Source organism: Penicillium soppii (assembly GCF_028829465.1).
Source record: "Penicillium soppii strain IBT 18220 chromosome Unknown utg000006l, whole genome shotgun sequence".
Classification (NCBI taxonomy): domain Eukaryota; kingdom Fungi; phylum Ascomycota; class Eurotiomycetes; order Eurotiales; family Aspergillaceae; genus Penicillium; species Penicillium soppii.
In genome coordinates this window covers 504,286-528,348 of record NW_026643236.1, presented here as the reverse complement: position 1 = coordinate 528,348, position 24,063 = coordinate 504,286, and the positions used below count along the sequence as shown (strand labels likewise).

Below are 24,063 nucleotides of genomic sequence, written 5' to 3'. Positions count from 1 at the left end.
ACATAAGAAACATTTGGTGGGGTCGTTGGGCTCTATATATTATTTCCATGACTCGTGCCAAGGCGCCTTCCAAAGGGCCCCCAGATTATTATTCATTCAAAGCGCCTTGTCTCACGGTCAAAGTAAAAATGGTGGATCCTAGCAGTTCTTAGTCTGCGATATCGCTGCCATGATGCCAGCGAGTGAAATGTTGCGTAATAACTTATGTCATTGCATGCTATGGACTACAGTTCTAGATAATATCAAATATTCACAGTCTCAGCTGGAAGCATTGCAATTGACATCCAAGAGGGCATCGTCGACCTGTAAGAAAGGAGTCAGTTATTGACCTTCACATTATTGACACGGCTTTTATGAGCTTACATTTGTGCAAGTGAATTTATCGTCGCCATCAGGACTGGTAACATCGATACCACTGGCATTGATGTTTGAACAAACCTGCATAAAATTAGATATGGGTTGCAGTTCTTTTCATCCTCCGAAATACTCACATCGGGACTAGAACAAACAATAGTTCCCACAATAGGATCATATTTGCCGGAGGTCACTCCATTGAAGTTTTTGAAATAGACATCTTCGATGACAAGGTTGCTCTGCATGTAGTGCCAGCTTGTCAGTGGGCCGTCAAATTGATATAGGGAAGTTATTTCTGAGTAAACGTACGGGGTATTCATTGCAAAGAGTCAGGTTCTTTTGACCGTAGCATTGGGTCACTTCGATGGCATAGTCAACATTATCAATAGTCATTCCGTCGTAGGTAATGTTCTTGACCAAGCCGGATCCACCGCCGCCCTGGAGATCAGTCGAGAGTGCGGAAGATACGCCAGGCCAGACTTTGATACGAGCACCATCCTTCAAACAACCGTTAGGGATATGTTCGCGTGAATCATAGATCATTTAAGTTTAACTTACTGATGCATTGAACATGGAGATGTTGTAAACAAGTACGTTTTGTACTAGATCAACTTCTCCGGGGTATTGGCCCAGAGAGCCAACCGAAATGCCGTGGGAGCCGTTGCAGTGAAGATTCTGAACCAGGATGTCGGTCACATTGGGCTTGAATGAGACACAGTCTTTGAATGACTAATTAGCATTGCAACACTCTCCGTTCTTTCGAAAGCAAAAACAACATACCATCACCGTTGTTGATCACGGAGTTTTGAATAACAATATTCGACGATCGGTAGACATCCCTATCAAAAGTTTTAGTGAATATAATCATCTGGTTGAATATGCCGGGCTTACCATCCATCGGTGTTCTTAGCTACATGAGCACTGCTGCTAAATCCAGAGATGTCAATCCCATCGAAAAGAACATCGGTCGAATTGGCCACGAAGTGGTACCACTGAGGCGAGTAACGAAGCTTGAGAGGGCCGATAGTTCCTCCATTCAGCCCAACGATACCTACCAAGATAGGTCGCAGGATAAGAGCATCCTCCGCATACAAATCATACCAGACCTGTCCATTACCATCAAGAATACCATCGCCGTACATGTTGACGTCTTCGCCACCAAGCTGGAAGAACGTCGTGGCATTCTGGTAAATTTGCTTGAAAGCGTTGGCTTGCCAGTAATCCGTGTCATTGGTGAACTGGACATGGCCTTGGATTTCTGATTGGGCATTTGTTAGCTGCATACTCTGTTCGTTTCACTGTAAATCACCACATACCCAAATCCACATGCTTGAGGAAGGTCAGGTCAAGCGCTTTTCCAATGGTGTATGTCTTGTCAGCGTCAAAAACAACCTTTCCACCATTGTTGCATTTCTTCAACGCAGAAAGAACATTGGACGAATCATCCTTTCCATGTCCATGGTTGGCTACATGACAAGTGCGAGTTCGAGGATGGCTGACAGGAAGGGGCTTGAATGGGTGATTTGGGTGGCATGCGTCGGTGCGAGAGTATTTGTTCTTAGCCTCAACAGCTGAGCCGAGGGAAAGCAGGAAGCCCAAGGCCTGTGTCAAAGTATTTGATACCTTCATTGCGACTAGAGTGAAAGCCCTAGCTTAGTCTTGAAAGTGTGTTCAACGAATTCCTTAATTGACTATCGGCAGTTTGGGGAAGCCTCACAGGTCATTTAATATATAGTCTTGCCATTGGCAAATGGTCTCTCCAATGCCCCGGCCTACTTCGACCGGGGTTGACGCTAAGCAGCGCCCCTTGCGGTCATGCGGTGGGGTAGCTCCATCTCGTTACTCTTGGTCCGGGGAAACAGGCCAGCTGGACAACGTCTTGTGGAGAAATCTGGGCAAAGCACTGGTGCGTGCCGTATATACTTGGCTCGTTAATGGGGTGGTCGGAGATGAAGTGCTTCCCGATTGCGTGGGCATGGTCGTTAGGCAGGTCTCATAGGAGGAATATTCAGTGCCATTTCGCCGATTGGCAGGAAAATCCCGGGTAAATGCTGTAATTAAGTCTTTTGCAGACCGAACTAATCTAAGCAAATGAAGCTCAGTGTAGTCTGTGCATTAATTTTCCATATGCCAATAGATGAAGGAGGGTTTACTTGGGGATTCGAGTTGTCGAATTTTCGAAACACGTCTCACGGAGACAAAACCAATCATCTTCAAATACTTTATATGTACAACGGTTCCAATCCAAACCCGAGGTCGGTCGAAAAATAAACGACACGGGGGTCATCTCAAGCTTGCGCTTGATCCATATATTCCCCCAAAATCCACTTCGATGCTGACCAAAAGCTTCTATGGACGCCAATCTAAGTGAAACCGAGCGCAATGTTTCCAACCCCACACCGTCACTGCACAATATACCTCACATTTAGGTAGACTTCTCAACCTTCTCGGCAACCTTCTTCACGGCGCCCTCGGCCTCTCCAGCAACGGCCTTGACAGAGTCAACAGCCTGGCCCTCAATGACCTTGGCGGCCTCGGCAGTAGAGCCGTTCTGGCTGCGCTGCCACATCATAATACGGGTAACCTGGACAGCGCCGACGCATCCGAGGAAGAAGTTCACGGCGGCAAGCCTGTTGGGATTTTGTGTTAGCGTAGTATCGGGTTGTTGCGGTTAGGGCTCACGTACAGGACATTACGGGGCTTGATAATCATGCACCAGCGAGTCCAGATGGCACCAGTGCCCATCAGAGCGGCATTCTGGGTGAGAGAGAGCTTTTCGGCGGGACGGGCGAAATCGGAGATACCGGCGATGACGAGGCACCACTATAGCAGAGATTTGTCAGTTATACTGTTCAAACGGCGGATATGAGAGCTGTAAATGATTCGTTTGGCAGGAAAGACGGTGTTCTTCGGAGTAGTGATTTGGTTGAGAAACGAATATCAAATAGGAATCCAATCGAATCGTACCTTCATGACGGGGGCCCTAAAACGAGTAGATTAGCATCGATGCGGACTCGCAGCCACCCACAGGGCCTAGATAGCTTGAACCCTTACCAGAAGTGCACAGTCTTCACGCCAACCGGGCTGTTCCACATGCGCTGGAAGGTGCTCTGCTGCTCCGCGGCACCGGCTTCGGAGCTCGAGAAGCGGAAGCCCTGGGCACCCGGCCGGCGGAATGGCGCAGAGGCATTGCGGAACGCAAAGCGTGTGTTGTTCAAGAAGCGGAAGCCCACGCGAGAAGACATTGTGGTAGTTGAGATTGAGGCTTTGGTGAGAGGGAGGAGATGGATGTCCGTGATCGGTGGAAGTGGAAGGGGTTTTCCGTCGGAGTAGCGATAAGACAATTTACCACCACAACCACGAGGAATATGGATATTTTAAGACGCTGTAAAGTATTATTTAGTTATTCTTACCAATTGATACCAGTTTCTCTCACTAAATACTTCTTCTTCCTCAGATTACTATGACGCTTCTCAACTCGGCTGATGTAATCGTATGGCGCTAGTCCAACTGCGGACTAGCGGGATATGGCTCTGCGCAGCGAATCACCGCCATCGTGAATAATGCACTGCATCGCAAAGTGTCCAGCCTTCTATCCCACCGTTTCCGCGACTACTCTCCCGTGGCTCCTTTGAGACCTTGAATATCTCTCATATCCGTCAGACTACACATCATGTCTGGCAAGTACGTCTTCACCCAAGGCCTGAAGGAGCTCCGCTTCCTCTTCTGCCAAACCTCTGAGGCAAGCGCTGCCACAAGGTGTGTACAACCCCGATCCCCGAGACGAATCGCTAGTCCAATGATTGACTGACTCCATCCTTTTCTTGCAGGTCTTTCCTCAACCGCGCCTACCCGACTATGAAGAAGCACAACCCCCAGACTCCTATCATGATGCGCGAGGCCGCGGGCACCCAGCCGCGGGTGTTTGCCCGATATGGTATGACAGGACACATATAGCCCAATTCGTGGGAACAGAATACAGAACAAATAAACTAATTCGAGTTCTTGCCGCAGCATTCGGAAAGGAGAAGCAAGAGGCCCTGGCTGGTAAGCAACCCCCGCCAAACAGCTCGAAAGAACCACAATACTAATTTCCACCAGGCCTGACCGACTCCCAGATCGAAGAGCGCATCACCCAATTGGTCAAGCAGTCATAAATCCCTCCATATCCACAGCACTATTTTATGCCCTCGCCTCCCGTTTTACACCCATCTTCTGTACCCATAGATGAAATCGAACCTTACTCAAAACAATCCAAGTTCCAACAATGGATTTCATTCATCCTAGCGAATATATCTCCTAACACCCGAAGCCACAGCACAATTACAATTACAACGAGCTAGAATTCCCAATCTCCCCAAATCGATACTGAGCCCAGCTCATACTCCCCTCAGGAAGCGTCCAAGTCCTCTTCCCCAAATCCTCCCCAGCAGCACCAGCCCCAATATGAATAGGCAGCAAGTGCTCGAAAGAAGGATGCGCCTGCCGCGCATCACCCCGCTTCAGCAACTCCGCCATCGCCTTCTGCCGCCCACTAGGAGCAGTAGTCACCGCGTCCTTGAGCGCCTCGTCGAAACTAACCGCGTACGGAAGCGGCCGCTTGCTATCAAACGTGAATCGCAGGTCCCGCAGATTATGCACCGCCATTCCAGACACGATGATGAGGATGTTCTCCTCGCGCAGCCGCGCAACGGCCTGCCCCAATCTGTAGTGCTGGTCTGGGTCTTCGCTGTCGAACAGCGAGACCTGCACGACGGGCACGTTCAGTGGGTTCGTGTCTGGTTCGAAGGCTGCGCCGTATTGTATTAGTTCGTTGTGTCGGGTCTTTTTGTGAATCCTGAAGCGCTGTACGTACCGCATTTGAAGCTCGCCCAGACGCCATGGTCCAGACCGCGCTTTACGCCCTCCGCCGCGATCCCGGCGTCTTTCAGTAGGTCCAGCACTTTTTGCGCTACCTCTTTGCTCCCCACGTTCGGGTACTGCTCTTTGTAGTAGTGGTTGGGGAACCCATAGAAGCTGGACTATGTTAATCTGATAATTCGCTGCTTGCTCGGTGGATTTGTTTCACATACTCATAGATCAGATCCGTCTTCTCGGCCGTATTGACCTGAATTGTATCACGGCCAGCCTGCCAGTGCGCAGAGAAAACGACTACAGCGCGCGGCTTGACCTTTGTCGTGATCTCGCGGCCGATCTGTGCCAGTTTGCGGTAGGCCGGGTGCTCGACTTCGTACATGACGTTTGGCTGGCGGGTATTAGTTTTAAGTTTCGCCTTTGTATATTTCGCCTCGAGGGACTTACCCCGCCATGGCTGAGGAAGTAGACGGGAGTCTTCATTGTAGACTGCAATTTCTCTCCTGATACGCTGCTGTCCATTGCTGTTGCGACTGCAATAGATGTCGGGGCTGATAAAGTGCCGGCTGAGCGCGCGGAAGAAAAGAAGCGACGGAGGCCGAACAGATTGGCTGTCTCTCCCCAGAATAGGGCAATGAATATAGCAGCGAGAAGAGTCAATAGAGAGATGAGGGCAAGTTTTCGTCCGCTTAGTGTATTTGTACTTCTTTCGTTATGTTGATTTGGTTCGGAAGACATATACAGCTTGTTTGGGTTAGAATTGGCAATGTCTTTAGTGGCTATGCGAACGAGAAACAGCGGTCTGTTATAACAAGCAAAAGCAATAAAAAAGCAACTAGAATAGCGCGATTGGAATTCACTAGAATTGTTGATATAACCCATCGGATGCTTGGAGCCGATCGCATAAGCCGAGCCGAACTTTGTAAGCGCGGAAATCCGCCGCTGTCATACAATTAGTTAATTACTGCACATATTGTACATAGTTCGGATCTACGGATATCGGTATATACCCGGACCTGAGTATGTAAAGTATCTAGCTTGTTATTGGCATTGCACATCAACTTCAATTGTTCAACAATCTATTAGTGTATGCAACTGCGTCTTCGGGAGATAGGTCGTGTCCGTTCCAGTCATGCACATCCAATTCATAAACTCAGCAGAAAAGGGCAAAGGGGGGAAATAGAAAAGCAAAACTCGAAAGTGAGCAAGTGTTGCAACCAAAATTTGACAATGGAAGCAATAAAGAAGAAGAAAACAATCATGCAGTCATAATCCAAAGGCCTCGTTCCATCCAGCGCCAATGAGAACATGCACACATCAAGACAGAAAAGAAAAGCACGAAGCCATTTACATGAGGATACAATCTCCATCACTCTGCTTATTGACCGCAGAGCGCGACAACCGCGTCTTCTGCATTCGACTTCCACCCTTCTTCAGATCCTCAAGGCGCTCACGGGCCTTAGGGAATCCTTGAGCTAGAAAACAATCAGCCGTGAACAATATGACCAAGTAGGAAAGGAAAGAAAAAGACTTACCAGCCGCCCGCCAATACCACCTCTTTGCATCCTCCAAGTTTGCCGCAGCCCCAATCCCAACCTCAGTAAAGTACCCCATAGCATACTCCGCCTTAGCCATACCAGCCGTCGCAGCCTTGCGCGCCCATAAATACGCCTCGGTATCGTTCTGCTGCAGAATGCCCTCCGAGCCCGTAAGATACCAGCCACTGAGCGCAAGCTCGCTCTGGTGCTCGCCCTGCGCCGCAGCACGAGTATACCAGATAATGCTTAGGCGATTATCAACGGGGCATCCAAGCTGCGCATACTCGTACATTGTGCCAAGCTTGAACTGCGAGAATTTGTAGCCCAGCTCGGCAGCCTGGTGGAACAACTGCGAGGCATAGCCCTCATCACGGACGACGATATCGTTGGGGCCCGAGCTCTCGTACATCAGGCCTAATTCGTGGAGGGCGTGTGGGTTTTCTTCGTCGGCGCGCTCGGCGGCGCGTTTAAGCCAGGAGACGCCTTCGCGGGGGTTGCGCGCTTGCCCGAGTAGGCCTTTTAGATTTATCATACCCATTTTGTACATGGCGGGTGTGTCGCCGAGGGCGGCGGCACGCTTGTACCATTGCACTGCTTTGAACGGGTCGCGTTTTGTGCCGCCACCTTCGTCCTGTCCGATTTCGCAGCAGACGGCGACCCGATAGGCGGATTGCGCGTGGCCTTGCTTTGCGGCGGAGCGGTAGAGCGAGAAGGCTTCTTTCGGGTCGACTTCTAGCCCTAGGCGGCCTTCGCCGTAGCAGTCTGCTAAGAAGAATTGCGCTTCCGAGTACCCGCCTGCGATGAGCTTTTTGACGATCTTGTGGGCGTCCTGTATATACTTCTCCTTTGCTTTGGCTTTGGTTTTCGAATCTAGGCGGCTGTTGTCGCCTACAAGGACTGTGGATGCCTCGGCTAGCTTTTTTGCGAGGAGGAGGTGTGCCTTTTGGTCGGAGGGGTTCGCTCGTGCTTTCTGTTGCAGACGCTGGAGCTCTTCAATCGTGACTGGCACCTGCGCTGGTCCACTGGGTGCACTGGGGGGTATCCCCATTTGCTGTGAAGTAGCGGCGGGCGCAGGAGCAGCTTCAGGGGTGCTATACTGCCGTACTGGTGGGGGCTTAGAACCTTGGTCGTGACCAGGGCGGAAAGGAGCTGGATGATGAGGAAGAGAGTCGGCATGTTGGTGGGGGTCTGGAATCTCGGGTTGGTCGAAATAGCCCGGCTGGTTGTTTCTGATTGGGGCGGGGCCTTGTGAGTAGCCAGCGTAGACTTCATGGTTATTCGGCATGTATCCAGCATCCGGATGATCCATAGCAGGAACAGCAGAAGATTCTCCGGGAATACCGAACTGGAATCCTGCATTCTCAAACTGATTGGGCTCGCGAAATTTTGGTTGAGATTGAGAGCGCATAAAATCGACTTCTTCCGGCGCATACGAGGTGTACTCCCCGGAAGAGGAATTTGCCCCAGGAGCTTGCGGCTTTGGACTTGGTATCGCAAGCCCCATCTCATCGATTGGGGTTATCTGATGGTTATTGGGCATGGCGTCGAAATTAGGCATATCAGGTTCGTCAACGGGGCCAGGCTCGTAGTAACTATCCAAAAACTCTTTGGGTGCATACGAGACGCGACTGGCTGGTTCGGGAGGAATCATGAGCCCATCTGAAGGAATGAATAAGCCAGGGTCTATGTCATTTGGGGCACGGGATTGCGGAGGTCGCATGCTTCCAGCGGTGTTGGGACGCATAGGAGCTTCAATGGGACTTGATGCGTAGTCTGATTCTTGGTAGGTCGACTGGCCTGGATACAGTGGTCCTCCTATGGGAGAGCCGGTTGGAGGACCCATCGAAGGGCCAAGCGGCATTGTTGCGCTTCGTGGCGGGCCCATAGGCGGCCCACCCATATGGTCTGGGTACTCGCGATCAGGGCGATCCGGTCTGCCTGAGCTAGCGGCTCGCACCGGGCCCATTGGATAATTTCCTCGACCTCGTCCAGGCGGGGGACCGCGCGGGGGTGGCTGGCGCATCTCGGGGCGTCTTCCGTTCGATGTATGAGGTCTCGGAGGACCTCTGCCATTCATGTCGGCTGCCCGTCCGTTGATATCCATTGCAGCCATGCCCTTTTCTAATTCGCGCGATGGCGGACCGCGACGATCCCTCGGGTCTCTCGGCAGTCCTCTGGGGTCTCTTGGGTCCCTTGCGTCTCTTGGATCTCTTGGATCCCTACGGCTTCGCGGGTCTCTCGGGTCTCTGGGGTCCCTTGGAGCTCGTGGGTCTCTTGGGTCTCTTGGGTCTCTTGGGTCTCGGTTGGGGAAAGATGGAAAGGGATTGTCGAAACTGCCGCCTGGGGCAGGGCGTCCACCAGCTACATCTGTTAGCCGATGGTCTATCGTCTTTGTGTCTTTGTGGTACGTACGTGTTCTTGGCCGCGATTGCGGCGGTCTCCCACCTGGAGGATAACCATTTGGAGGGCGTCCATATCCAGGGCCTGGAGGGCCTGGAGGTCCAGGTGGGCGCATCGAGCGCGGTTGAGACTGCGGGGCACCGTAGTGCTGCGAACCCGAAGAGTTGGACTGGAAACTGTATGCACCATCGTCGTAGCTTGGGTCGGTTGGGTAGTTGTGGCCGCTCATGCCTCCGTCACTATATCCAGCATAAGACCCATCTTGTGAATAACCTCCTGGCGAGGTTACGGACGGCGAAGGAGCATTGGTATATTGTCGCAGAGGAGGCGCTCTCTGCGCCGGAGGTTGAGGATATGACATGGCGCGAGCCAAAGAGCGTACTATACAATGTGTTGCGGGTCGAGAGGTGGAAGGTTGTTGTTCAAATCTAGTCGCATGCAAGGAGGGGTTACTGGGAAGCGTTAGCGCAGTTAATTCATCATGTCCCAGTTAGAGCATACCACAATGTCACAGGGCCCAAGGCCTAACACGTGCCACTATCAAGTAGACAAGAACTGAAGTCCAAGTAGACAGGCAGAATTGGACTTAGGGGCGGTCGGCAGGTGACCTTTAAATTTGAAAAAAAAAAAAAACAGTCCACCGGTCGATCCACTGATTTGAGTATCGAGGTGATGGGAGAGTATTCACAAGTATTGAAGAAGCATTCAGAAGTATTTTGAGAGTATTTTAGTTGGATTTAAATGTGTTTGCTGGAGGATTTAAACTCTATACTATATAGTACCGAGTAGAAATTCTTTGCATTGTTCTAGTGGAAATTTGAGTGCCGTCATAGATCCATTTCTATTATTATTTACCCCATTTATCATTTACTGCAGAGTGGTTCTATTGACATTCAATGATTCTGGATCTCTGTATAGAGATTATAGACACAGGTACAACAGTATGTTCAACCTGACTATGTATGGATATTGTACATACAGATTGAGTAGATCGTATCTTTCCGGTGCCTGACGATCAGGGGACTGATGTACGTTGTACGTTGTACCTAGTAGCCGCCGGGGGCAGGAACAACCACCTGCAAACTGTGTATCTCATAAGCCCATCCTAACCAATATTTAAATATGGACTTTGGTTGGTGCATCGTAGTGTGTTGGACTGTGTTGTCAACATCTGCTTGGCTGGCAACTGAAACCCCAAATATTGCATAATCCCCGGACCAGTATGAAGTAAACTCCTTGAAGGGGTGAAACAAGATAACCGATGATCAAATTAGACTAGCGCTCAGGTGTCCACAATCGGGCAGGGCGACCCAAGGGTACAATAATGCAATACCTCAGAAGCCCCTTGGATTGTGTAAAACATGTATAAGATAGAATGCACTGCATAGGTAGAAACGGCAATTCAAAAACCCAAAAGGACTCCACGTGTCTCAGAGCCCTCAGACCCCTAAGACCTACAGTAGAGAAAGAGAAAGAAAAAAACGTCACAATAAAGAAGTGTGGGGAGAAGAAGCAAGTGAAACCTACTCGATCGGGCCAAGCGTGAAAACTGCGCCACTGCGACTGAGCCACAAACCGGGAACAAATGAGAGCCGCGATGATGTTGATGATCTCGCATTGCACCGAGTTATCCGAGACCATCAAATCTCGCAGTTTCTCGGAATCGGTAACAGAATTCCGCATTAATCCACCATGTCTCGCGCCGGATTATGGGCAAAGGTCATTGCCGGGTAAGTGCCGCCCAGTTGCTCGCAAACAGAACTCGCCCTGACATTGGTTCTCCCAGTGGCCTTCTCATGGTCGTCGGCGGTCCCGCCATGGTTGAATATATCCGCCCGACGGACGAAGAGCTCCGTGAGCGATACAATCCGGATCTCAAGAAGCGCAGCGTCGAGCAGGGGAGCGCCGCGCGCAGGAATTCGACGACTATGTCTCCAAGCTGAAGGAGTGGTCGAAGTCCGACAAGTCCAGTATGTCACCTATTTCTTGGGAGGCTTGTCTTCCAGACATGTAACGGCTGTCCGTGGTGATCTGTGGCTAACGAGTTGAATTTTTAGTCTGGTATGCCGCGCAGGAAGAATTGGATCGGAAGCAGGCTGCGATTGAGGCACAGCGCACACAGGCTAAGGAACAGACGCGGACACAACGGGAGGAAATGCGCAAGGAGATGCTGGGTGAAAAATGATCGACTCGCTCCACATTTGCTTTTGGTATTTGGGTATATCTCCGTGACACGAGATAATGGCCTACCGTCCTCAAACATGCTCCGCGCCTCCTGCCGTTGATGTTTCCGGCAACTATCCTTTGCTATTTCGGTGCTTGGGCAAGTCCCTGTACTTGTTCAGCAACAACACAGGGTGTGTTTCATGATTTTCATTGGGTGTACGATACTTTTGCGACTCTTCCCTCATCTTTGCATCTATGCCTCACCGAGGCACCAATGTACAATTACCGACCTCTAGGTCTCGATATCATAATTTAACGCGAACCGCTTAAGATCAAACTGGATCATACTCCATTTGCCAAGAGTCCATTTCAACCTCACCCCAAATTTCTCTTATTCTCCGCCGCCCTCAAAGCAACCCTAACTATCTTCCCAGGCAACATAGCCCGAATACTATGGTGGGTATCAAACTCTAAAACATCAAGCACAAAACCCTCCCCCGAACCCTCATCCTCCTGATTATGCACTCCTATGGCGGTGTAGTCGGCACTGACGCGGCGCAAGGTCTCGATCTGAGCACCCACGAAGCAGCAAACCAAGCCGGCGGAATCATCTACGTCCTCTATCTATGCGCGTGCATGCTTATGCCCGGACACTAGGATCATAGTTGGGAGGCGTTTTGACATTTTTCGGTGGTTGGATCGGTATGAGGAGGGAGAAGGTGGGTCTTGCTTATGGCTGATGGGATGTTCGAAATGGGTTGAGGTTGTTTATATTGTCACTCATTTGAAAGAAAAGGGGGATTGTTAAGCTTTCCTTGCTATTGTCGCATTTCCATGGCGTTCAAAGCACTAATCAGGAGTGTGTGAAGAAAATTCCAATCGTGTGTGGTTTCGGGACAGCTATATATCAAAGGAATGTTGAAAGTACACCACATCGCCAATCTTGGAAGCCTCCTATTGAATATGTTCGCTGGAATTGTACAAGAAATATATAACAATGACCCGTCACAGGGACCCCAATCAAAACCAAGAATCACGAAGATACAAACAAAAACGCCGCAGCACTAACAGGCATTAAAACAGCCAAAGCAGCAACAATCCCCGCACCAGCTCTATCGCCTATCGAAATCGCCCGAGTACGAATATCCTTGTCTGCCGCAGTGTTCGAGCCACTCTCATCACCAGTCCCAGAATTCCCCTTACTAGTACCGCCCGTCTTCCCTGTAACAGGCGCCTCGACAGTATGCACCAAGTTCGCCTTGAAGATCTCCAAAGCAGCCATCTGCTCGCCGATCCCGGTGGTGCTTTTGTAGTCCGTCCGATCAGTCCATATCAGCCCGCAGGCATTGTTGGGCCCGTTGCATTGTTCTGCCGCTGCTATGGACGACGTCTGGATCTTCGGCCATAGTGTTTCGTTGGTAAACGGGGCTAGGGGGATTGATGCGCCCATGAACCTTGCCAGGTATGCTTTGAACGAGCGGGAGTTTAGGTCGCAGGTTGCTGATTCGCAGGGCTGAGCCATTATGTTTTCTTTGTTAGGGAAGAACGTGTCTAGACCGCTGATGAGGCCTTCTATGCGCTCTCGCCAGATATCGGAGCCATCGGTCTCTTTGATGTTAGAGATGGCTCATTCCTATGCCTGTGCGGACCAATAGGATCGCGATACTCACAATGTTGTACATATTTGCCGCACCGTGGAGATACACCGCAGGCAGATATGCATGCTGCACATGGTTGATGGCAGTGCAATTATCCGTGCTATCGGAGCCATCAAAAATATGCCACTGCGGACCTATGAGCCCCGTAGCATTCGTCCAGTCCCAGGCTTTATTCGCCCACTCCGCGAACGTATCGTTCCCCGTATACCTAGCCAGCCGAGCCGCGACATCAAAGAACCCACCATTGGCAATGGTATTCTTATACGACCACCCTCCGTTATACTCAAAGATCTGCCAGTGCAACCCGCCTGCGCACGTCGACTCGTCCCACCGCGTAGCCTGCGAATTAAATACATTCTCTGCAAGCGATAGCCACTGCGGCTGGTTCGCCGGTGGATCGGGATATCCCAGCTCCGCGGCTGCCATGGCTGCAAAGCCCCAGAAGATTTGGTCGTCATTGCCGAGCGAGAGGGTCTGGTTCTGCGGCATGAAGTTGTTGTTGTCGCCTACCTGGTGGAGGAGAGCTTGTGTGGTCATGTTGTTCCATTTGTCGTCGCCGGTGTAGTACCAGTATTCGACCATTGCACCGAACATCGCGCCTGCTTCCCACCAGTAGTACGGGGCTGGGATGTTGCCTGGGACATCGCCGGGCTGGTCGCCTGTGTAGTATTGCATCATGCCTGCTGCGGCGGTTTTGGCAGCGGCTTTTATGGAATCTGGAATTTTGTTAGTGATTATGTGCGAATGGGATTGGTTAGACTGTATATGCCTTCGTCGGTTAGATCGAGGTCAATGGACGCCTGCGTCACTTGAGGCCCTAGTGTGAAGAGGAGGAATAGGATGCATGGTCGCCCTAGGTATCTCATAATAAATATAAATGGAAGAAAATATATACAGAAGGAGAACAAAAATTTAACAAAACATCAAAAGAATCCTCGGAAGTCAAGATAACTTTGGATTTGTCTTTCATGGCCATGGGTTAAGCTGTGATTATCAAGACGACAGCGAAATGGGGGCCGAGGGTGCTCATGAGTAATTCGCATGTCTTTGGACAGTGGCTCGGCATCGGATCAGCATGATATGGAGTATAGTTGTGTAGGTAGCGAGTCAGGTCAGAGCCTCGTGCAGGGGGCCGGGCCATTCGAGATGAGATAGTTGACATGTAGGGTATATATCGCGAGAGATCGCCAGAGGATGAAACCGAAGGCTAGATCTCGGGCTTGGCACGCATAGACAGGGACTACGTTCTCAACTGTAAGCAATCAGCCTTGCAAGTGTCTCTGGTTGTTGATTGATCTTGGTCATGCCCCGATCCTTGGAATGCATTGATATATATGTTCTTATTCAGCTAGCAAAGGAACAAAGAGTGTCGCAATTTATTTAGATCGAAATTGGATGCCATCATCAAGCATTAGACAATGCGCAAATAGGCGGAATAATAGCATAGCAGGAGCCGCGAAGCTCAAACTTGAGCTACCGTAGCATGTTACTCCACGTCAATGGTGGATTGAAGACCTTGGACTCCCAGCACCGCTCGAGTGTAAAGCACATATGTTCATTGGCGGGCTAACGAAGTTGTTAAAGAGGCTGTGTGATGTTCTTGGCGACATGCTAAGTCGTTGTAGACTGGTAGAGATGAAATTGTTTGATATTGGGCCCCGCCTTTGAAGGATCGGCAGGTTGTCGACATAGTAAGACATGCGACAATATTGCAATCCTTCGGCGTTGGACAATCACATAAAACACCCATGCCCTACCTCGTGGCTGACCTTTTTTTTTTTTTTTTTTTGAATACATGAAATGCATCGAAAGTATGCGACTTTGAAATTTCACAAACGTGGACACCCAACTACGGAACACGGAGTATTGGATCGTGTTGCTAATTATAGCATCGTTCCTCGAGCAACAGGCAACGGGTACGGAGTACTACTTAGGTATCAATAGTAGGCAGCCATATATTCAACTGTATTCCTACCGAAGTTGATTTCCTGAAATTCAAAGACTTCAATTACGTAGATAATTATGCAAAAAAGAAAATTGTACTTCACTTTGAAATAATTTGTTTCGTCTAATTGTGGTAGATTAATCCCATTTCCCCTGTCGCTCTCAACCTTGGAAAAGGATAAAACCATGATGGTGTGCTTGTTTAAAAACAATGAATTTTCAATCACCTTCACTAGTCATAGACTGAAAATCCAGTAGTTGATAGTTAATTGACTCCAAAGGCCGGAAGCCTACGCTTTGTCTTGAGACAACGCCACAATACGACACGTGACTAACCCATCCGCCTCAGCGGCAAGTCAACCTAGTCAGCTTCATTCCAGACAACAACCGTTACACCTATCTCTCTTCCGTCGCTCGCCGTTGCGCTACATCTCGATTTTTATCAAACTGTGATAAACCTCGCATTACGACTCTCCTCTGCATCAACTTCCATCTCCACACTCCATTTTGCCTGCGCTTTCCGGCCAAAACAGAGCCACCCTTACTGCTCCGGCAACGTCCTCCAGACACCCCCGACATCTCACAAAATCACAACTGAGGAGTTCTCAACCCCCTTTACGACTCTCATAATGGCTCAGAATGAACAACCATACGATCCCTATATCCCTTCCGGCTCGGCTGGAGCCCAGGCTAGCAATGGACAGAATGGCAGCCGGCGGACCGCCGAATTGCAAGAAGTGAGTTGCTTCCCCAATCCCTTGATTTCTGGCGTCATACAATCGAACAAGAAATCGCGTAGATATGTTTTGGTTCATGGCGAACGATTGTGGTATTCTTTACCGAAATGCGAAGGCTAGGCCTCCTGCTTTCCGCAACAGGACTGACTGTTTGTTCTCAATAGCAAATCGACAACACGGTTGGTGTGATGCGCGAAAACATCAACAAGGTCTCGCAGCGTGGTGAGAACTTGGATGCTCTCCAGGACAAGACCGACAACCTCGCCGTCTCGGCCCAGGGTTTCCGCCGGGGCGCCAATCGCGTGCGCAAAGATATGTGGTGGAAGGACATGAAGATGCGCGTGTGCCTGGTTATTTGCGTCATCGTCCTCCTGATTGTCATTATTGTGCCGTCTGGTGAGTCTTGATTTCACTACTGTACCACTATTTCCTGAACTCAATACTAATTCGGTATGCAGTGTGGGCTTCCAAGCACTAAGCTCAGCCTGTGTGCGCGACTTACGACTTCTCTTTGGACATGGAATCTTGAATTTTACTGGGTTTACTGTTGTTAGGGCCGTGAGGCCTTTTCCGTTTTCTTCACAGCCGCTAATACCTCCTGCTGTTTTTTATCTGGGCGTGTTTTCAATGACCAAATCCTCTTGACTTTTTCCACGATACGAGATCATCCGATTTTGGGTGTCGCTATGCGACTCGGTCAACGGGTGAAGATGTAAATGATAGTTGATGCCGTGTTTAAGTATGCTTATCATTGCCATTCGGGTGTTTTCTAGCTGCAATGAATCTCCCTTAGCGTGCTCTTTTCTTTTGTTGCAGAAGAACCATATATCGTACCCACGTAGGTAGATCATTAGTGTACCTAGGTAGATCCACAATGTGATAGGTAAGCATCCTTGTCATGCATGGCACATGAGCTCTGCTTGGGCTTTCTGGCTTGAGCCTAAGTGGAGAGAGCCCACGAGTACAGAGGGTGTGCTTATCCGCAGAAATCAAGCTAACGTGCACCCGAGAGTTATATGTCATAAATCGTAAGGCCTACCTGCGTCCTTTAAGTATCTCAGTATTTCACCGCCACGTGGTTTGCGGCCCAACATAATCCCAATTCGCCAATGAGAATTTCCTGCAAGGAACCCGTTACTTCCGATGCTATAGCTTTTCTTAAGGGTCTCTACAGTGGGCCCCGACAATTTCTGGTAACTAAGGCCGGTCCAGCTCTGACGAATGCTTCGGAAATGCATTTGCCGAGGGCTGTCGAGCAGAAAAAATATCGGATAATACTACTAGGACCTCTTGGCTGGAGACAAAGTGTCCACCATATTCTTAAATAAACCACTGAAAGAAGACCTCGTATGTGTACCGTCGGAAACAAGCCCAGACAGGGAGAAACTAGATCCAGACAGGGTGGAGGGAAGTGGATAGCGGTGACTAAACGTAACGAGTTAGAAGAAGGGAGAGGATCAGATAACCCAGACTTAACCGAAGATGGATGACGTTTCAAGATCCCCGAGGCAGATAGTGGGCTCTTTTTTTCTTTCGGAGGTAAGGATATTTCGCTTGAGGAAGTCTAAGGAGATTTGGGTAGATCCGATAATTTTTTTCCATGTTTTGAGTCACCACACCAAAAGTACTTTACACAAGTATTCTACCTGTTTTCTTATATAAATTTTATAATTTTTGTTAGATGAGCAGAAAAGAAACAAATATGTTTAGAAATAAAATAACTCTTATAAGTCAATAGATACCTAAGTAAAAATCAGTAATAACTCACACGTAAAACGAATCGTACAGATAAATCGCTCGCTAGTCCCCACCGCCTTCTCCCCATCATTAAATGGGTCCAATAATCGCTCCGAGGGTCGGCCGTAATCTTGGAAAATCTCTTGACTCACCTTCCTTCACCTCACCTTCCACTTCATACAAATTCGGGGAACTCTCCCACTGGGACTGTGAGACCATTGAGGTTGCCGCATGCGCGTTGCCACAATGATGTCCCTTCGCTCCGCTGTGCGGAGAGCTGCTTGCAAGCCCCTCCGTACCCTCTCCGCACCGACTGCCTCTCCTCTACGAGTCTCAGCCGGCAAGGTCACCTCCCTTCGCCAGATTCGCTCTTACTCTCGCTCCACTGATCCCCATCTCACCGCCACTCGCAGTACCGTCGTGCAGCTGCTGAGCAACATTGGTTCAAAGCGTGAGGTCCAACAGTACCTGTCACACTTCACTTCCGTGTCCTCCCAGCAGTTCGCTGTGATCAAGGTCGGTGGTGCTATTATTACCGAGCACCTCGAGACTCTGTCCTCTGCTCTTGCTTTCCTCAACCATGTCGGCCTCTACCCGATCGTCGTCCACGGCGCCGGCCCCCAGCTCAACCGCATGTTGGAGGCGGCGGGTGTTGAGCCCCAATTCGAGGATGGAATTCGCGTGACTGATGGCAAGACTTTGGCTCTGGCTCGCAAGCTGTTTTTGGAGGAGAACATGAAGCTCGTTGAGGAGCTTGAGCGCATCGGTATCCGTGCGCGCCCGATCACGGCCGGTGTCTTTTCGGCTGATTACCTTGACAAGCCCAAGTACAACTTGGTCGGTAAGATCAATGGTGTTGACAAGGCTCCTATCGAGTCCGCTATTGCCGCTGGTTGTCTGCCTATCTTGACTTCCATGGCTGAGACCCCGGATGGTCAGGTTCTCAACGTTAACGCGGACGTGGCTGCAGGTGAGCTTGCCCGCTCTCTGCAGCCCCTCAAGATCGTCTACCTTGCCGAGAAGGGCGGTCTTTTCAACGGTGACACTGGCGAGAAGATCTCCGTTATCAACCTTGATGAGGAGTACGATCATCTCATGAACCAGTGGTGGGTGCGCCACGGTACTCGCCTCAAGATCAAGGAGATGAAGGAACTCTTGAGTGACCTGCCTCGCTCATCTAGCGTTGCTATCATTCACCCCGCTGATCTCCAGAAGGAGTTGTTCACCGACTCCGGCGCCGGTACCTTGATCCGCCGTGGTAACAAGATCCACGTCAAGACCACTCTGTCTGAGTTTGAGAACCTGTCCGCCCTCAAGGAGGTGCTGATCCGTGACCGTGAGGGTCTTGATGCTCGTGCTGTTGTCGACCGCTACGTCGAGGGCATGAAGGAGAAGGACTTCAAGATCTACTACGACGAGCCCATGGAGGCCCTCGGAGTTGTGCTTCCCCCGCAACCCGGATCCCAGATGGCTCACTTGGCCACCTTCACCATCACCAAGTCTGGATGGTTGACCAACGTTGCTGACAACGTCTTCGCCAGCATCAAGAAGGATTTCCCTAAGCTTGCATGGACTGTCAAGGAAGATGACGAGAACCTGACCTGGTTCTTCGACAAGGCCGACGGCAGCTTGAGTCGTGATGGCCAAGTCCTGTTTTGGTATGGTGCTGAGAATGGCGAGGAGGTCAAGCAGCTCGTGCAGGAGTTCAACCAGCACGGCCGCCAGATGTTTGGTGATATCAACCTCGAGTCGCGTCTCCACCGCGCTGCCGAGGCCGCCGCAAACATCGGCAAGGGCCACGGTGCTAGCGGTGCTTCTGTTGAGCAGAAGCGTGGTTTCTCCACCACCAGCAACGCTCTGCGCATGACCCGCGCCAAGCGTCCCGCTGTTGCCGTCAACGCTTTCCGTTCTTACTCTACCACCAACCCCAATCCCCCTCTCGGTGAGAAGAACAACTCCAACACCCAGCCCGCCAAGGTTGCGCTTATCGGTGCCCGTGGCTACACTGGTCAGGCCCTGATCAACCTGCTCAACGCCCACCCCAACATGGATCTCCGCCACGTATCGTCCCGCGAGCTGGCCGGTAAGAAGCTCCAGGGCTACGAGAAGCGTGAGATCATCTACGAGAATCTTAGCCCCGATGATGTCCGCAAGATGTCCGCCAACGGCGACATCGACTGCTGGGTGATGGCTCTGCCCAACGGTATTTGTAAGCCGTTCGTCGACGCCGTCGACGAGGGTTCTGAGAAGGGTAACGTCATCATTGACTTGAGTGCCGATTACCGCTTTGACCCTAAGTGGACTTACGGTCTCCCCGAGTTGGTCGAGCGCTCCAAGATCGCTCAGGCCACCCGCATTGCCAATCCCGGATGCTACGCCACCGCCGCCCAGCTTGGAATTGCTCCTCTCGTTCCTTTCCTTGGCGGCCAGCCCACTACCTTCGGTGTCTCTGGATACTCCGGTGCTGGCACCAAGCCCAGCCCTAAGAACGACGTGCAATACCTGACCAACAACCTCATTCCCTACAGCCTGACTGACCACATTCACGAGCGTGAGATCAGCGCACAGCTGGGCACCAGCATTGCATTCATTCCTCACGTCGCGGTTTGGTTCCAGGGTATCTCTGTATGTGCTTGATCTCCCCTCGTTCTTATGAAGATTGCTAACACATTTGCACAGCACTCTATCAGCATCCCTCTGAAGCAGAAGATGACCTCCCGTGACATCCGCAACCTCTACCAGGACCGTTACGCCGGCGAGAAGCTCGTCAAGATCGTCGGCGAGGCCCCTCTCGTCAAGGATATTGCCGGCCGCCACGGTGTCGAGATCGGTGGTTTCGCCGTCCACTCCAGCGGCGAGCGTGTCGTTGTCTGCGCCACCATCGACAACTTGCTCAAGGGTGCCGCCACTCAGTGCCTGCGTAGGTTTCTCCCTTCAAATATAAGAAACATAACACTAACTTCATTTGCAGAAAACATGAACTTGGCTCTAGGCTACTCCGAGTACGAGGGTATTCCCCTTGACTAAGCTATGGCTTCTCACGAGTAGTTTTGGGGTGTTGGTGTGTTGTACTTGCATGTCTTTTGTCTCATACCCCGCGTGCACATTATACATCGCCTGGGTTGAAGATTTCAGGTGCCTTTATCTATTTTCCGGATCTTCCATAGTCGATTTCGTTTACGTCCATATCTGTGTCAAAAGAGTTCTTTCTGTTGGTTTCGATCTTTTCTTTTTCCGTTAGATTTCTGCTTTTTATCTGACAGCTTCGTCTTTTGCAAACGGTGTGTTTCGGCCTCGAGAAATGCCTAGGTAGAGATATTGATTATGGTGTTAATCTTGGGTTCTCCGACTATATTGGATTAGACTGCTGGGAATAATGAAAGATCCGATTGATGTGATCGAGCACTTTTTCATCCAAATCAAATGCCATAGCTTTGGCCTTTACGTGTAGACTGTAGATGGGTTGCCCAACACCATTATTCGGTTTGCCTTCTAGACTCATCTCCAGCGCGGACTTCCACCATTCAACCACCCAACTTTCTCCACGCATCTCTCTTTTTCTCTTCCTTGTTATCTTTTCCTTGCCACATGTGAAACTTGATACTTCTTTGCTCGCATCATTTTTTCTACTTCATCCAAGCTACACCGGTAACATCCACCCAGGCTCTCCTCACGAGAGCAGTCGAAGCCACAGACACTCAGTCTTCCAGGTACATTGTTCTTCAACGCCCATATCCACAGCAAAAATACTTCGGCATATACAGCCACGCAACTCCTGGCCTATCTCTGATTCTCCAACAACAGCACTCAGAAACGCACTGCGACTCGAGGGCCAAGCGCCCGTTCGAGCTCACGCACCGCAATCATGTTCTACAGCCACGAAAGTAGGTTCCAAGTATCCATTACTAGTCTCAAGCTATAAATAATACTCACTGACCCCTTCGCACTAGTTCTCACGTCCCCAGAGCACGGAGTCGCAACAATCTGGTAAGCATGCCGACGGTTTTATAGCTCCGCACCACAAACTGTACTCAACATGTCCTTCCACAGGCTAGTTGCAACCCTAGGCTCCCGCTCCATCGCCAGAAGACTAAACCGCAAAGCCATCCAGGACGTGGATGTCCCCAATGCCTGTAGGGTGATCATCAACCCCGAAGTACCAATGGCGCTGCGACTCCAAGGGAGCTTGCTGTAAGCGAAACGGTATCAACTGGTCATTGCGTATCTTATACTGACTTGAAAGCTAGATACGGCGTCTCCCACGTTTATAACCAGCAATGCGGGTACACCCTCCTTGACACACAGGCCATGCACGACAAGATGGTTTCCATGCTGAAGATAGTTCCGGGGAGTAGCATCGATCCATCGGCTGGCCAGACTAAGTGAGTGTCACTACTCTGCAAAATACACTGAAATCGCACTGACCTCTAACCTCCCAAGACCGAACAATCTGATTCTGCCCTACGACACGTCGTTCCTGCCAGAAACAAATCTCCCAGGTTTGGACATCGACCTCTCGCACTTCGCTCCTGTCAATGACTCCGATCAGTTCAATGGCCTCTTCTCCAAATCGCCAGTCAATAGCCTGTCCGGCACCTCCCAGCTTTCAAGTCTCCAGCTTGAGCTTCCGTCCGATGATACGGGCGAGGGGACTCTTGTGGGACTCGGTGAGAACCGTGGATCTGCAAAGAAAGATATTTTCGCACAGGTGACTGGGCTGGGGCTCGGCGATGAAGAGGGTGGGCTTCTTCTTGGTGCGGACTTTACTTTTGATGGGGATGGGAATCTGGTTGAGCTTGAGGGGAGGGAGAAGACTCCGTTTTTGAGTCAGAAGTCTCCTGCGGCGGGAGATAGTGAAGGCGTCTTTGATGGACGGTACAATGAGCACGGACATCTCCGTAATGATCAGGTGAGTATTGTATGTTTTCTTGTGGATCAGGAGAGATGTCACTGACTGTGTGTCAAAGGTGCCGATTGATACTCAGACTGTCAATGTTGAGAATGACAGGATGGAAATTGATACACACGCTGCAGGGCCTACTTTACTTGATGAAAAAGATGGCCAGAATGTAATCGAGGAGTCTATTGAGATTCCGCCAGTGAGGATTCCCCGCGCCAAACGCCCAAAAGAAATTACATCTGACGACACCACGGCCCTGCGCAATATAACACTGGCTCAGTGGAATAACGAATACCTTACGAATATGGTTCAAGCGCTGAATCAAAAGCAGCAGAACAAAGTCCCAACCATCGCCAAGAAGAACGCCGCATTCTGGGTTTTCGGCCAAGGCATCGGCTCTGTCGGACTCGGTCTGGGCATGGAGCAAGAATCACACCCGCTCAATCTCTTCTCAGGTGAAGATCTCTTCGAATCCATTGGTGGCTATGGCGAGCACAGCGGACAAAAGCACACCCGTACAGAGGACGACTTCGACTCCGAAGGACGCCGCGTCCGCGCCAGAGAGGAACAAGCAGAGCACCTCAGCTGCGAGAACATCGACCGTCTAAGCATGGACGTCGAGCTGGGCCGTGACGCCCCCTCAAGCCTCTTCGACGACCACTCATCCCAGATGCCATGGAACATCACCGCCTCAATTAAGAGCTCCCACCGGCCCCACCGCTTCGGCAGCGTAAGCGAACTGTCCTCTCAAGGCCGCAAAGCCCGCAGCCGTCTCACGAGCGCTAGTCCCCTCGCCGGCCGCTACGGCGGCCAAGACAGACTGAGCCTGGACCTGGGGAATTTTGGCGACGACCTCGATCTCACCCGGTATCTGGAAGGCGAGCTCGCCACAGACCGCGAGGGCATCAGCTCTATCTCTCCCGGAAAGCGCTCTTTGCTCGAACAGGCTAAGGCGTCGCTTGATCGGGAGAGTTTGAATTTCTTTGATTTCATGAAGACTAAGATGGGCGTTGAGAAGAGCGCACAGAGTCCCCGCAGTAATGTTAGCCCTTGGACGGTTTCTGCGAACGGAGGCCGCACTACCTTCGCGACCCTTATGCCGCCTGAGAGTACGACGCGTGCTGTTGCGACGCAGGCTTTGATGAATGTGCTTACTTTGGCGACGAAGGGTTTGCTGCGTGTTTATCAGGATCAGTGCAGTGCAGAATGGGGTGGTTATCGCTCTGGTGAGATCCAGCTGCGATTCTCTGAAATGTAAGCGTGCGCGCTGGCTCCAGATGAACTGCGAGACATGACATTATGAGATTACGAGACTATAAGAACTTGCGTTGATGAGAACACGGGTTTGGGGGATTTTTGAGGAATTAACGTGGGGGTGCGAAATCGAAGGCAGATTTCCGTTTGCGATTTGCAATTTGATATTGGCGATCATATGAAGCTATTGACGCGATGGGCTATTGCATCACCGATTTTACCCCGGAAGGCTCTTATTTTTATTGAAACGAGAAACGAGACACCAAAGTGGTGAAACGTATGGGATACATCGAAACGGATCTATGAATTTTTTTCTTTAAACATTCAATGTTTCTATATCAATCTTACGTGTAAGGAGTATCGCGTATGGGATACAGCAACCTCAGTGACAGTAATAATACCTCAAGATGTCGAACCTTGGAAACAGAACAGAACAGGTAACAGGTACCAAGTATATAAATACTATATGTATGTAAACTAACTATATCAACATTCTACTCTATATTCGAGTATTCATATCT

At 50.4% G+C, this 24,063-nt stretch overlaps 11 protein-coding genes across 11 annotated transcripts; 5 read left to right on the top strand and 6 right to left on the bottom strand.

Annotated features, from left to right (window-relative positions):
• Positions 1-258: 258 nt before the first annotated feature.
• Positions 259-1,983, bottom strand: N7529_007569 (putative extracellular exo-polygalacturonase; the record flags this gene model as incomplete). The annotated part of the gene is made up of 8 exons (XM_057243096.1): positions 259-303; positions 364-438; positions 492-593; positions 664-852; positions 913-1,073; positions 1,135-1,193; positions 1,246-1,612; positions 1,671-1,983. 8 exons carry the CDS (start codon positions 1,981-1,983, stop codon positions 259-261), a joined length of 1,311 nt encoding a protein of 436 aa, XP_057094634.1.
• A 796-nt stretch (positions 1,984-2,779) lies between these two features.
• Positions 2,780-3,599, bottom strand: N7529_007568 (mitochondrial pyruvate carrier family protein; the record flags this gene model as incomplete). The annotated part of the gene is made up of 4 exons (XM_057243095.1): positions 2,780-2,984; positions 3,041-3,177; positions 3,322-3,337; positions 3,409-3,599. 4 exons carry the CDS (start codon positions 3,597-3,599, stop codon positions 2,780-2,782), a joined length of 549 nt encoding a protein of 182 aa, XP_057094633.1.
• Positions 3,600-4,027: 428 nt separating this feature from the next.
• On the top strand, positions 4,028-4,511 carry N7529_007567 (L51/S25/CI-B8 domain-containing protein; the record flags this gene model as incomplete). The annotated part of the gene is made up of 4 exons (XM_057243094.1): positions 4,028-4,113; positions 4,185-4,291; positions 4,369-4,401; positions 4,456-4,511. The coding sequence occupies 4 exons, from the start codon at positions 4,028-4,030 to the stop codon at positions 4,509-4,511; spliced, it is 282 nt and encodes a 93-aa protein (XP_057094632.1).
• Positions 4,512-4,683: 172 nt separating this feature from the next.
• Positions 4,684-5,946, bottom strand: N7529_007566 (DODA-type extradiol aromatic ring-opening family dioxygenase; the record flags this gene model as incomplete). Its single annotated transcript, XM_057243093.1, has 4 exons — positions 4,684-5,144; positions 5,210-5,375; positions 5,423-5,599; positions 5,656-5,946. The coding sequence occupies 4 exons, from the start codon at positions 5,944-5,946 to the stop codon at positions 4,684-4,686; spliced, it is 1,095 nt and encodes a 364-aa protein (XP_057094631.1).
• A 609-nt stretch (positions 5,947-6,555) lies between these two features.
• N7529_007565 (SEL1-like repeat protein) lies at positions 6,556-8,859 on the bottom strand (the record flags this gene model as incomplete). The annotated part of the gene is made up of 2 exons (XM_057243092.1): positions 6,556-6,683; positions 6,744-8,859. 2 exons carry the CDS (start codon positions 8,857-8,859, stop codon positions 6,556-6,558), a joined length of 2,244 nt encoding a protein of 747 aa, XP_057094630.1.
• Positions 8,860-8,867: 8 nt separating this feature from the next.
• On the bottom strand, positions 8,868-9,507 carry N7529_007564 (uncharacterized protein; the record flags this gene model as incomplete). The annotated part of the gene is given in 3 exon segments (XM_057243091.1): positions 8,868-9,107; positions 9,159-9,322; positions 9,333-9,507. The coding sequence occupies 3 exon segments, from the start codon at positions 9,505-9,507 to the stop codon at positions 8,868-8,870; spliced, it is 579 nt and encodes a 192-aa protein (XP_057094629.1).
• A 1,331-nt stretch (positions 9,508-10,838) lies between these two features.
• Positions 10,839-11,331, top strand: N7529_007563 (uncharacterized protein; the record flags this gene model as incomplete). Its single annotated transcript, XM_057243090.1, has 4 exons — positions 10,839-10,876; positions 10,933-11,000; positions 11,045-11,116; positions 11,204-11,331. 4 exons carry the CDS (start codon positions 10,839-10,841, stop codon positions 11,329-11,331), a joined length of 306 nt encoding a protein of 101 aa, XP_057094628.1.
• A 1,014-nt stretch (positions 11,332-12,345) lies between these two features.
• On the bottom strand, positions 12,346-13,821 carry N7529_007562 (glycoside hydrolase family 76 protein; the record flags this gene model as incomplete). Its single annotated transcript, XM_057243089.1, has 3 exons — positions 12,346-12,918; positions 12,983-13,686; positions 13,731-13,821. Coding segments are annotated over 3 exons (1,368 nt in total), but the record flags the coding sequence as incomplete, so codon positions are not given.
• Positions 13,822-15,543: 1,722 nt separating this feature from the next.
• Positions 15,544-16,129, top strand: N7529_007561 (SNAP receptor SNC2; the record flags this gene model as incomplete). Its single annotated transcript, XM_057243088.1, has 3 exons — positions 15,544-15,651; positions 15,816-16,047; positions 16,110-16,129. 3 exons carry the CDS (start codon positions 15,544-15,546, stop codon positions 16,127-16,129), a joined length of 360 nt encoding a protein of 119 aa, XP_057094626.1.
• A 1,490-nt stretch (positions 16,130-17,619) lies between these two features.
• Positions 17,620-20,415, top strand: argEF (bifunctional acetylglutamate kinase/N-acetyl-gamma-glutamyl-phosphate reductase; the record flags this gene model as incomplete). Its single annotated transcript, XM_057243087.1, has 3 exons — positions 17,620-20,013; positions 20,068-20,308; positions 20,360-20,415. 3 exons carry the CDS (start codon positions 17,620-17,622, stop codon positions 20,413-20,415), a joined length of 2,691 nt encoding a protein of 896 aa, XP_057094625.1.
• Positions 20,416-21,253: 838 nt separating this feature from the next.
• On the top strand, positions 21,254-23,546 carry N7529_007559 (Rad21/Rec8 N terminal domain protein; the record flags this gene model as incomplete). Its single annotated transcript, XM_057243086.1, has 6 exons — positions 21,254-21,272; positions 21,339-21,375; positions 21,439-21,579; positions 21,636-21,770; positions 21,829-22,297; positions 22,356-23,546. The coding sequence occupies 6 exons, from the start codon at positions 21,254-21,256 to the stop codon at positions 23,544-23,546; spliced, it is 1,992 nt and encodes a 663-aa protein (XP_057094624.1).
• Positions 23,547-24,063: the final 517 nt, after the last annotated feature.